The sequence below is a fragment of the Poecilia reticulata genome, linkage group LG17 (genome assembly GCF_000633615.1).
Source record: "Poecilia reticulata strain Guanapo linkage group LG17, Guppy_female_1.0+MT, whole genome shotgun sequence".
Taxonomy (NCBI): Eukaryota; Metazoa; Chordata; class Actinopteri; order Cyprinodontiformes; family Poeciliidae; genus Poecilia; species Poecilia reticulata.
In genome coordinates, this window is record NC_024347.1 from 12,100,805 (window position 1) to 12,113,611 (window position 12,807).

The following is a 12,807-nucleotide window of genomic DNA, read 5'->3' on the forward strand; positions in this document are numbered from 1 at the left end:
GTGTGTGTGTGTGTGTGTGTGTGTGTGTGTGCGTGTGTGTGTAGGCAGAAGGGACTTATGATGTTATGTGTCATAACAGACTCATTCTGTCTGCATATCAACTAGATAGAAATCAGCTCCCTTACTGTTCGCTGTCTCACATGGAAACAAGCTCGCTGCACCCAACCGACTCTTCATATTCTGGAGAAATGAAACCATTACCGCTGAAGAATATCGAGCAATTTTTTTTCAGCAGCTGTAAAATGGTTAAAACATAAAATAAAGGGTTACTTACCTCGAGACTCATGGGAAATAAAAGCAAGCGCTCTTAAAGACCTAAACTCAGGCAGCTTCTCCTACACATTTACATATCTGTACTGAACCGGTGGCATCAACACTGGAGTTCATTGACTTTCTCATAGCAACCAATTCTTTCACAAATTTTTATAAAAACAATGTTTGCGTGCAAAAAGGCTGAATTTCACACTCCTGTAGCCAGTGTCTGGTATAAAATTTTCTGACCTTCTTTAATGAAAACAACCTCTACTTACTCATCTAGTGTGTTTATTTGCACCAGAGGCGACGTCACACTGTGTGTATAATCAAAGTCGCTGTAAACCGGGGTTTTTGCTATTTTAAAACACATAGTAGTTGACATCTGCAGTCTTTAGCACCTCATGTTGGCAATTATTAGCACAACTCTTGCAGCTTTAGTAAATATAAACTGATTTCTACATGTTGTGTCAAACGCAAGGCCTATAGGGGCCAAATCCAACCAGCTGTAGCTTTTTTTTAAACTTGATTTTAAGAAGTACTGATCAAGTGCAGAGACAGCTATTTGTTAATATTTTAGCAGTTTGTTAATGGATTTTTCTGATGCATTCTGCCACAGCTTGCCCTTTGAGGATATTCATGATCTTGCTATGGCCCAAATGAAAATGAGTTTGACACCTCTGGCTTATTAGAGCAAGTAGATTCTCATCTCACCTATAAGACTTCCAAAAATGTCAAAATCCAAATGATTTCACAAGAGGGGTTTGAAAACTGCTGCAGCAGGGAAAGTGTCCTTTTAGATTCTTCCTTAAACTTCACTTTTAGGGACCTGAAAACAGGAAACTTTGTCCTGGTAGCTGCTACAACGTCTTCAGCACTGAGTGTTGTTGTTCAGTCAAATATTAGGGCTTAGTTGTGTTTACTGACACGACAACAAACAACATTAACAAACAAATATGAATATGTCTCCACTCTGACCACCAGCCAGCTTCCGTCTGCATCACTATTCACAATTTATTAATTTACCAATGAAATTAAGAATAATTAAGTAAGGAAATACTTTGTGGTTGCACAGAGTATTTCGGGGTTCTTTCCAGGCCCTTCAAGGTTCTTTACTCTATATGTATTTTTTTTAAATGTATTTAGAGTTAGAGTGAAGGTAAACTCCAGCCACATCAAGTCTTTCCCTCTTGCTTTTAAAGCTGCAGTTTATGGTGAAGTGTTGCAACTAGTGAACTTTTCCGTGCCACTCAGAGGAAAAGCCACAGTGTCACTGCACTCTGACACTAATACCATGTCGTAAAAGGTAACTCTATATGAGTAACGTAACCTCGGTCCAATAAAAGCCGGAGTTCTTGTATAACAAACTACCAAGTGTTTTGCGAGCTGTTGAAACTCATAAGTGAGGCTCGAAACAGAAGCATCATTCTTACCATATCATCATACGTTGCATGCGTTCATTTTTAATGTTTAAAGAAAAAAGATGAGATAAGTGTTGCTTGTGATTTCCTAACAGCTTCTTGAAATAATAGATAAACCAGTTCATGGAGTCAGTCACAATTATTCCCGGAGGATATTAAAAGTTGTGGATTTTGAACGATTTTGTATGAATTCATTAACAAAAGGCTTATTCCGTCACATAAAATCTAACCATCGTTTACTAAATATTGAAAAATATGTCCCTTGTGTTTCTGCCACTACTCAGAAGCTTAAGCTATTCTGGTGTGAAATTTAAAATGGCCTGTTTGGCTAATTAACAAGAGAAGATAAACACGGCTTGTTTTTATCTGTTTTATCAACCAGCTACACAATGGCGCTCTGTCAGAAAGTTTGGTGTTGCAATGATGATTTGTGCCGAGGAAGTAGTTAATTAACGACGTATTAAGCTTTTGGTTTATGGGGAAATGAAAGATGTGGCAGCGACAGAAATGTCTTAAATTTAAGGGTGAAACAAAGTGTGATGAATTACAAAACTAGACAAAATGAAACTGGGGAGTATTCATACAGAGTTGAATAATGTAAGAACCGGGTTTCAGCCTTAAGATATCAGACACTGCAATTAATTCTTTCATTTTTTTTACAGTAGTGCACTGGCAACATTCGTTCTTTCCATTATTTCCAGTTTTGGCTAAGCAGTTGCAGTAATCTCAACGCCGTGGCGAAACTACAAACCCCATGATGCCGAGAGGCAAACAGACCTGTCAAAACAAAGTGATCCCCATACGTCCAGCGTTCTTCAAACCTGCAGGTTTTCTGCAGCTGAAGCTGGCTTCCTGTGTGTTTAGGTGTTTATAATCAAAACCCTCCTGTGGCGTTTTCCACTAGTAGCTTCTTCCTCATGGGAAACTGTAGATCTCCCTATAATGTAGAAAGACATTGATTTGTTGCAAACTAAATCAATACACATGCCAGCGGCAAAACGCTGGCATGTGTCTCAGTTGACAAATTTATGTTTAAGTTGCGAAAGCTGTCGTCACGTCATTAGTTGTTTTTTTTTAACTAATGTAGGCTTAAATTTTAACCTCCCAAAAAAGTCAAAAATGTTACTAATACTCCCAGACACTGGAGAGAAAAAAAAGTAAAAGAACAAAGGAATAAAAATGTGTTGTGTTGTGTTATGTTATGTTATGTTATGTTATGCAAAATGGCAAAAAACAAAAAATCCCAGGAACAATAATTATGCAAGGCTTTAGATTTTCTGATTCCAACTTTAGAAAAATGATATTTATTGGTTCTGTAAGACGTTCTTTATGCTAATAAAGTGTTTCTGAAATTAAGTGCAGTCTATTTGTTGCCGACATGACACTTTAGCTGTGATATCATGGAAATGTTCGCTGATCAAGGGGGAATAAAATTGTACCCAATGTGAATTGCTTGAGCACTTCTGCTGACTAGACGGGATTTTCCCCTTGATTCATCTTCACTGCTGACTAATAGCATCAAACTGGTAAAGCAGAGGTCACAGGAAAGGTCATGCTAACAGAAAAAAAAATGCGTATTAATTATTTTGTAAAATTTTTGTTCAACTTTAATTTCGTTATTCTATTTTCTGGTGAATTTCTTCCCTCTCGTCTGGACACCTTATAACCATCAGTCGGCTTCTTCTCTGCAGGGGGAAAAGCGACCTGCTGCAGTGGACATCTCGAAGAAACCCAAAACACCAAAGAAGAAGAAGCGAAAGGACCCCAATGAGCCGGTGAAGCCAGTGTCTGCCTACGCCTTGTTCTTCAGGGACACCCAGGCCAACATCAAGGCTCAGAACCCCAACGCCACCTTCGGAGAAGTGTCAAAGATAGTGGCCTCCATGTGGGACGGCCTGGGAGAGGAGCAGAAACAGGTAGAGCTGGACTAAACCACCTAGCAAAGAACTGGAATCACTTACACATCAAAGTAAAAAAAAGCTTCAGTGTTTTTAGATTTATGTATTTATAATTACATCATTATTCTTTAATTACTTTTTTTCTTTTTGATAGTTTTAACTCCATTTTCTGTTAGCCTGTCTTTAATTTCCGCTCCAGTCGGGTATAATAGCTTATTATGGAAATGTCTTCAATCAGAGGCTCCTTCAAATTCGCTGTAACACAGACTGCTATGGGAGATTTTTCTTGCCAACAGCCACCGACATCTACAGTAACTGTTTGAAGAATTTTAATAACAATATTTAATTTCCTTTTTAGGAAAAAGTATTTTTGAATTAAATTGGATAGCCGCTGCAATAATTAACAATACAATTTTAATCAGAATACATTTTTTTTCTTCTGTTTACTTACTCTGAAATGTTTATATTCTATATGGACCTCAAAACATTTCTAAATTCAAGTTATCATTGTACAGTTTTATAACAAATTGTGAATGCACCAGCTCTCGTCTTAAATGAACATAACCTAACATTAGATATGGAAGTTTAAGATAAGATATAAAACCGTAAAAATGCAAACAATAATCTATGTTTTAGTGTAAAACATAGATTATTGTATTTTAACATCAACCTCCCAGTGGAACTAGAGATGGAGATTAACCACCCGGCTGTAATCTAATGTGTTTACATGTAAATGTTCGTTAATATCTATTGTTGATAGATTGTCAAACTTCAACTTGAACTTCGGTAATTCCCAGTCCCTGTTTGAACGATTTCTTACCAACATCTTATGCTGTTGGAGCGCTGCTACTCAAGTGTTTCTGAAGCTGCTTGATACTTTTCTTGTCTGCATTTGTGCCTTACACAACCACCACCATCCATGTGAGAGAAAACATGTTTATCCTATTCAGTCAAACCATGAAATGGAAACAAATGCAGACTGCGTGATGTGGGAAATGAGCAACGACACGATGATTATGACAAGAATCAGTTTTGCAAAAAACAACAACAACAAACCCTATAAACTACAACAGTACCAGTGGGACTGCCAGTCATCGCTGCACAGGCAACGCTCCTCTAAGTGAAACGTCAGCTGAATTGAAAGCGTTGTGAATCAAAGAACTGCAGAGGGTGTTTTGGGAATGCATAATTAAAGTAATCTGTTATTAACATGTCAGTTTAACGAAATAAGCTCTTTGATGTTTAAACAAGAGTATTATGTTATTGTGGCGAATGAAGCCAATTGTAATTCTGATATGTACAGCTGTAGCTCAGTTAAAGCTGTCTGTGATGTTAATGCAATAAACTGGGTCTCATTGTTCTGGTGGATGCTTGTGTTTCAGGTGTACAAGAAGAGGACAGAAACGGCTAAGAAAGAATATCTGAAACAGCTGGCTGCCTACAGAGCCAGCCTCGTCTCACAGGTAATGCACCCATTCATTTACTCACAGCTTGCTGTGGCTAATTTCCAGTCTCCATTTAGTTTTTCATACATCTGAACCCTTTTAAGAACCTCTTGTTAAGTCACAACTAACGAGCACTGCACCGTTACCTAGCAATGCCAGCSGAGGCCAGCCTCTCACCTAGCAACTCATGGAGCTGCAGCACGTTTGGTCAGTTGGTTTTACCAATGTATKCGCCGTACAACGGCTGCTGGAAAAGACAAGAGTTTTGTTCACTTACCGTCCTTGCTGCATTCTTGCCTGTTGTGCAGGAGGCTCCACTTCTGCTTTTCAGAGATGGACAGTTGTATAATTGTGCATTTGTTTGCAGACATTTTTATGTATGAGAGGAAACGTTGAGTTGAGGAGGGCGTGGTCAGCAGCAGCTCATTTGGATTTAAAGTGATAGTCTTAAAATAGTTCACTCTGATAGGAGCTCAAAATAAGCCGACTAAAATCTCATTATCTAAGAATGATTGTGTGACAAATGTAAAGAACGCGTTTTGTGTAGCCCACAGACCCACGGTTACCTGTTCAAGTGTGACGTAAATCTTCCTGTTTTCTTTCCTGCAGAGTTACAGTGACCCCTCCGAGATGAAAGCCCCTCACTCTGCCTCCAACTCCTCCCCCTCACCTACCTCAATGTTCACACCCAAACCCTCAGTGTATCCCGGCCACCCAGGTCCGCACGCTTCCCCCAGCTCAATCTCCTCCCACCCCCACTCTCTCCCGTCCCACCAGCACCCGGGCATGTACATGTCGTACCCGCACCCCTCACACCCCTCCCACTCCTCCAGCCCCGGGCTCGGCCCGCACATACCCCCTCCCCACCACCAGATCCATCCCCAACTTCAGGCTCTGTCCTCCAGAGGGACGGTGCCGCGGGCCAGCGTCCCCCACCAGGGAGCCCTGTCCCTGGGGAACGTGGCGGCGGCCTCCACYCCTCCTCTCCAGATCAGCCCCCCCCTCCACAGTCAGGCGCACCTGGGCGGCCTGCACAGCCCACACCATCAGCACCAGCATCTCGGTGGACACTCTCTGGGAATGACACACTCCCCTGCAATCACACAGGTCAGAACCACTGAACGCGTCGTTTTGTCGTTTTGTCGTTTTGTCGTTTTGTCGTTTTGTTTAATCAGTTATCATGTTATTTAAATTTTACTAGTTGTGTTTGTTAGTAGTATCAATCAAAAGCTGCAGATGTCGTTTTTGAATTGCTGATGAGGTTTGGGGGAAAATCTCGCCGACAGTCAGATCTATCTGAAATTAAAAACGTTGCATGAATACTGTAGAGACCTCTATGTGCACCGCACTTCTTAAACTTAATCCCTTCATGACCCGTTTACCACCMTGCAGTTTCTGTTGTGACTAAAACTAAACCGAGAACTGAAAAGTGCTCAAGCGATAATCTGCCATGTGACCGTGTCATTTTTGGAGGAAATCAAAAATGAATTAAATAGAGATGATGCCTTTTCGAATCCAATAAGACTCGTGACACACAGCGGTTGAAATACAAAAAAGATAATTCAGGGAATTTTTCTGCAAAATGTTTAGCCTTTCTGTTACACCCTCTAAGTCTTGCTTTCTCTCACAGACAGAACTGTCATAGATCTTTTTTTTCTTTTTTTTTCCAGATATTGTCTTGCATCTCTGAGATTCATTTGACTTTGCTTTTAAACACCTCGCTGATACTAAAACCTGAGTTTTCTTCGCCCACCCAATAAAACGAAATGCTGCGGAAATATTTTTCTGCATACGTGTTAGACATATTCACACAATGACCCATATAACACAGTGCCGAGTTTCTGTCATGATTAAAACTAGAACGAGAAGTGAAAACGCACAATWAAAACCTGCCCTTTGACCAGGCATTCAATGTGCCTTCAAACAGAGGCGCAACAATTAATTAGTAAAAGATCGAAATGAGAYGATTTCCATTTGATCAGCTCCAATATCGGCGACTTAAATTTTTTATTTTTATTTTTTGTCTTTTTTATCAAAACTAWAAACTTCTACTGTTTTTGTTGTGTAAGTGCACCAAAAAAACAGGTAACTTGATGAACTTTTACAAATTTAATAGAAATCAGGTAAAGTCTTGTGACACAAAGTTCACTTTCATGAAGATAATCTTGAAATAACCTAATTTTTGGTTAGAACTGGACTGGACCGTTTATCACAAACCTGCAGGACATTTTGTCTTTTTTTTCCATGTGTGGTTTTAGCGGGTCAGATCAAACGGCTATCCAGAAACCATTAATAACGCAACAGTGAATCTCAGAGAAGAAAAAAAAGCTTGATGTTAGTCATRAAGGGCGATTTGGTAGCAGTAAAGCTGAGGGTGTTGGAGCCACCACCAAAGCAAGCATCATTACTCTGAGCATCTTCCTTTCCATCAGCGTTCTCTGTTTCCATCATTCTTGCTTAATTAAGACTTTTTGAGACGGGAATTCCTTTAAAGAGGAGCCCTGTGTGCACACGGTGGCACAGATGCATTTTTACTCAGCAGCCGCAATGAGAACACTTTGTTTTTCTGGGTCAGGTGTTGTTACATTTCTGCTCGAACATCTTAGCAAATTTTTACAGTCGAAAAACTCTTGAAAATTGCAAATAGTTTTGGTCTGAAAAAAYCTCGTCCTGGTGCGACCTATCTGGAGATGCGTCCTGTTGTTGCCTTACAAGAAAAATAAGCAAATTGTTGCTTTGATTTGCATTTTGTGGAGATAAATAAGAAAATGGGAATCAAATTAATGGAAGAAAATGTATCAATGCGCCAAGAATGTAGAGCTCCGCATTAGTTATGGGGCTCTGATGGCGACATGTACAGGTCCTGGGTGATGTGTGGAGGATTCTGGTAGCATAATTCATAACTCATGGCCCACAGACACACACACACACACACACACACACATCTGCATTGTTTAGTCAGCGAAATCACCCGGGCATCAGCACCTCAACCTCATGATGCATTCAGTGGACTGGCAGGACATCTTGAAGAAACTGTGTCTTTCTTCCTGCTACTACTCTGATTTCTCTGTACTCACAACTTTTAAAGAGGGCACACACCTCCAAATTGCATAAACTTGCTAACCGAATGAACGTGTGAGCTTATAAGGCTATACTTCAAATGGAAAACGTGTTTATCAGCCTCTTAAAGCGAAGGCCTGGCATCATATTTAGGGATTAGAGAAGGATGGTGGAGGACAKTCATAGGGTTTATGAAACAGTTCTACAGCAGTAACAACGAAATGCTTAAAAGAAGTGACTTCAAGGCTCAATCGTTTGGTGATATCATCTCTAAGTGGTCGGCAGAAAAACACAGATGGTGGATTTTTTTCTATTGCCATTGGATTTTTCATCCCGGTGGTTTTACCACCTCAGTCGATACCTTATCAGTCGTTGGAGGTGGACAACCCTTCCATTGTGAGAAAAATCTTAGTCCAGATAATAAATCTGTGCCGGTAGCATCGTGGTAGGACTTCCAGGAACACAGATTTGGAAAATCTTATCCATTTGGYAAGTATTAAGAGCGCAGAAGCACAATTATTACCTTGACTTTGGAGTTTTACAGATTTGCCAAATTAAAAGGTCATGGAGGTTGTAGGGTGAGCTTAGTCTGGAGTAATTGGGACCTTGAAGCACTAATATTGTTTGTGTTGTGGATAGGGGTAGTGTGGGATCACGTGGTGTTATTAGTGATTGTAGATCACCTGTTGCTCACCTGGTGACTTCAGTSAGTGGGTGATGGGAAAAGTCTACTTTTTGCTGGCCGCTATGTTTTTGTCCTTTGATCACTGTTTGATTCTACGGATCTGTTTTTATGCTGCTTTGGACACTGTTTTGCCTTGGATTTTGACAATAAAATCATTGTAGTTGCAGCTTGGATTTACGTTTCGATCAGCTTGCGCGTCAACAACCACTCCCYTACTCAGCCGCTCGGCGACTTTGTTTGATAGTCGCCAATAGTTTGTAATTAGCATTTTTCTCTTTTTGGCTTCGGTTTTTTGTTGCCAGAGAAAATAAAAACATGATTGTGGCAGTGTTTGGGTTTCGCTTCATCTGATCTTTTTCTCAGAYATCAACATTTCCTCCTATTTCTCTGCAAGTCAGTCAGTTTCTTCGMTATCTTATCAGTGATTATTTTGGGATCATTAAGAGATTTCCTCTTAATAAAGACGGTTACCGGTAACCTTACCGTATGTTACACTGAGAACTGAAACACACTGAATCTTCCAGTTGGACTAACTTTATCATTSTCTTTTAAATCCCCKATTCTCATAATCTCCCCTCACTCCTTGGTTTTAGAAAAAGAGTAAATAAGAAAAATGAAGAAAACAGGGAAAAACGAGAAGAGACAGTGACCGAGCTCCAAACTTTTTTTTTTAATGTTTTTTTGTCTGGGGGAAGAGTGAGAGCTGATGGGGGAAGGGAGGGAGGGAGAGACAAAGGAGGCAGATGGGGTCTTTGTGAAGGAGTAAAGGAGAAGAATTTGCTCGACAATAGATGAATAGGTGAGGTAGAGGAGGAGAGGGGGACGGGAGCGGGGGGAGAACTCAACCACCTGCTGTCCTCCCCTTTCTCCTCTTTCACTCACAACGCTCAGATTAACTTCCCTTTCACTCCCTCTCTCCTTCTCCTCCCTGCACAAACGMTCACGTCTGCACGTTGTCGTCGCGCACCCTCGTTTCTCCGTCCCCGTTTCTCCTGAGTGTCCTCAGGTTGGAGAAATGTTCACCTCCTTCTCCGTCTCCTGCTCCACCTCCTGCGTTTTCCTCCTCCCTTTCACTCCGCCCACCTCCTTCACATTTGATGAAATCCACAAGACGCTCAAGCCTCACTAATTGCCGCTGATGAACCTGTGATTGATTTGAYGTCTTTTCACTTCGCTTACGTTGCKAACGTTTACGTCCCACTTCATCTGGAARCCTCTTTYCTGAATCGGAAGGTTTTTAAGACCCGCTGATATAAAACTTCAGCTATCTATGAACTAATTGAGGCTGAAGAAGATGATGAACACCTGCTCAATGACGCAAAAATATATATATATACATGTATAAAAAGCATGGCATGCATTTGCGTTTAGCTCTGTTGACTCTGATGCAACTAAATACAATCTGGTGAAAACAAATTACCTTTAGAAGTCACCTATGCAAATAGTGTCCATGTGTGTAATTCATCCTCAGTTTTAATATTACAACTATTCTGTGAAACCCTCAATTGCAAAGCTTGAAAATTGATGTTCTTCATCCAGTCTCAATTTGAGTTTTTCACAATTATGAGGGAAAAAATTAATGCTCCAGATGTGCAAAGCTGGAAGATACATACCCAATAATTTAACAGTTGGAGCTGGAAAGACTTGGTAATTCACGTGGACTGAATACAAATGAACACCAAACCTTTCACAGTTGCATTTATGAACTTAACTATTATTATTATTATCATATCACAGTTRAAATATGTTGGCATTTGCAGTTGTAACATCACAAAATGTGTAAAAAGTGTGAATACTTTTGCATGGCATTGCATATTTATGCTATGCACTTTAATTTGTTTCCCATTGTAATCCTGTGGTGGGGGATATGTTTACTTATACATGAGCAGAAAAACGTAATGACCTCATCTTAAACTTGTTTTGTTTTGCTGCTTCATTCCAGGGCTACCATCCTTCCCTCCAGTCTGACTACCAGTCAATGGGCGGAGCGATGCTGAATAGTGGAGCAGTAATGTCTCCATCAGTGGACTACCACCAGCTGGGCCGCCACACACCGAACCACCACCCTTCCTTGGACTGGAGCACTGAATACCATGGCAATGGGTTGGTATTAACACCACAGTTCACCACGGGTTAACGTCTCTCCATCTTCGGAGACGTAGAAGTCCCAAGTATGAAACTGTGTCTAGCATAAGTAGGCATAAAATAAATGAACTCAGTTTTAAACACACTAAAAAGGCCTCTTTGTGTGTTTATGTAGAGTTGTGTAAGTTTAATGTTACCTCCTGTCACAGGATCMCAACACATTTCAAACCTGAACTTTTATGATGTCCAAATTTCATTTTKAATATTTTTAACTATCAAGCCGATAATACTATTGAAGTTAATRAGGCAAAAGTGAAAATGGCTGTACAAYTGAAAAAAGGGAACCAAAGCAAACTTCAGTGGGCACCCACGCCCCACCTTCTATCTACACCCCTGCTCGGGTGAAATTTGACTGATTTTTCAAGAGAACGATCTGCAAAAAAATGGGATTTTGGCTCGTTATATGTTGTTTGAGAATGGTTACAGTTTTCTTATCACTCCTCAGAGCAGAACCCCGCATGCTTCATTTGTTCAATGTTTCCACTTCTCTTTGTCACATTTTCCTCTCATGGTGAAACCAACTTCTTTTCTTCAGACAGGCAGAAAAAAAAAGTACAGTTCTGTCATTTTCACCGATGTTAACCTTTTAAGAAGGCAGTTGAATAGAAAGTTTTGTCAAAATTATTTTTAGTTTTTGTTTATTCATTTCTAAAGTTTATTTTCAAGTTTTAAAAGACCAGCAGGCACTTATCTTTAGAAAGACGAATCTTAACTGATGACTGATCTCTCTGTTTTCCTCCAGAAGTCTTCAGAGAGACAAACCCTTGTATCTGAGCTAATCTCGGGACAAAACGGCACCAAATGCAGACCCTTCTACTGCCACAACAGGAACTCCAGCACTGAGTCGGGCCTGGTTCTCACTTACCGCCCAATCAAATCTCCAAACACGAAACRGACTCGCAGTGGACTTGTCATCAAAGTGTGAACTAAAACTTGAATTCAGCACTTAAAAGAAATAAACTAAACAAAACCCCAAGCAGAAGAAAAACCGAATGAGTTTGTATATATTACTACTATCTCTTTAAAGTATAGCAGTGTTTACAATGTGGCATAAGCATCTGTTAATGGCTGTATCACTCACTGCATAATTGTTCCCATTTCTGCTGAAAATAAGAGTGAGTGGAAAGAGGTGGGTAGATCCTGTGCTGTGAACCATGCGGACTGGTGTACATACCCCCCAACATTTGAATATTTTCTGTCTTCGCAGAAGTTTTTCATACCTAGTTTCTTGTTTCTACTGAGGATGGTGATTATAATCAGCGCCAGGAGGTTCGGTAGTAGGTCATGTGTAAATTGCTGTAACATAATTGGTTAAATGGGAAAAATTTAAAGCCAGACTTTTTTTTTTTTTTCTTTGAGCTGAAAGTCGCTGTGTTTTCTTTGCTGTCAAAGCCAAAAGAAGCACAGCCTTAAAAACGTAACAATATAAACCAAATATTACTCTGGTTGTGTTTCCCTCCTCCAACTCTTTGCTTAAATGATGAACTCCCACAGGTTTGGGTGACTCTGTAAAGGGAAGACATTGATTAAAACCCCAGTTTAAGTTGCTATTTTAAAGATAAGCAGAAGAACCCCCCCGCCCCCCCCCCCACTTGTTTATCCAGGCTCTAAATGTGAATAAATGTCTAAGATGAAATAACTTTCATTGTTCTCTTGAAGAAATCTGAAATATTTTAGTCCCTGAGATGATAAAATGTTAAACATTTCCTGTTGATAAAAGAAGTACTCCTTTGTATGAAGCCAGCTTCTCCTCCTGGCATATGTCTGTCGATAATACGGATTTGGATCCAAGCAAGTGTGAGTGTGAGGTGTTAATAAGACCGCAGAGTGGCTGACTGGTTTGCATGGTCTCTTTTATCATCTCTATTTCTCTGTGCTCAGAGACTATTTAAAAAAAAAAA

General features: G+C 40.2%; 1 protein-coding gene across 1 annotated transcript in view; it reads left to right on the forward strand.

The window, feature by feature from the left end:
* The window catches only part of tox (thymocyte selection-associated high mobility group box), a 53,275-nt gene extending 40,468 nt beyond the window's left edge, over window positions 1-12,807 (forward strand). Inside the window, exons 6-10 of the mRNA XM_008433657.2 lie at window positions 3,365-3,589; window positions 4,954-5,034; window positions 5,626-6,123; window positions 10,704-10,864; window positions 11,649-12,807. Coding sequence (XP_008431879.1) covers window positions 3,365-3,589; window positions 4,954-5,034; window positions 5,626-6,123; window positions 10,704-10,864; window positions 11,649-11,685 — 1,002 coding nt within the window. The 3' untranslated portion in view covers window positions 11,686-12,807. The remainder of the gene's footprint in view (window positions 1-3,364; window positions 3,590-4,953; window positions 5,035-5,625; window positions 6,124-10,703; window positions 10,865-11,648) is intronic.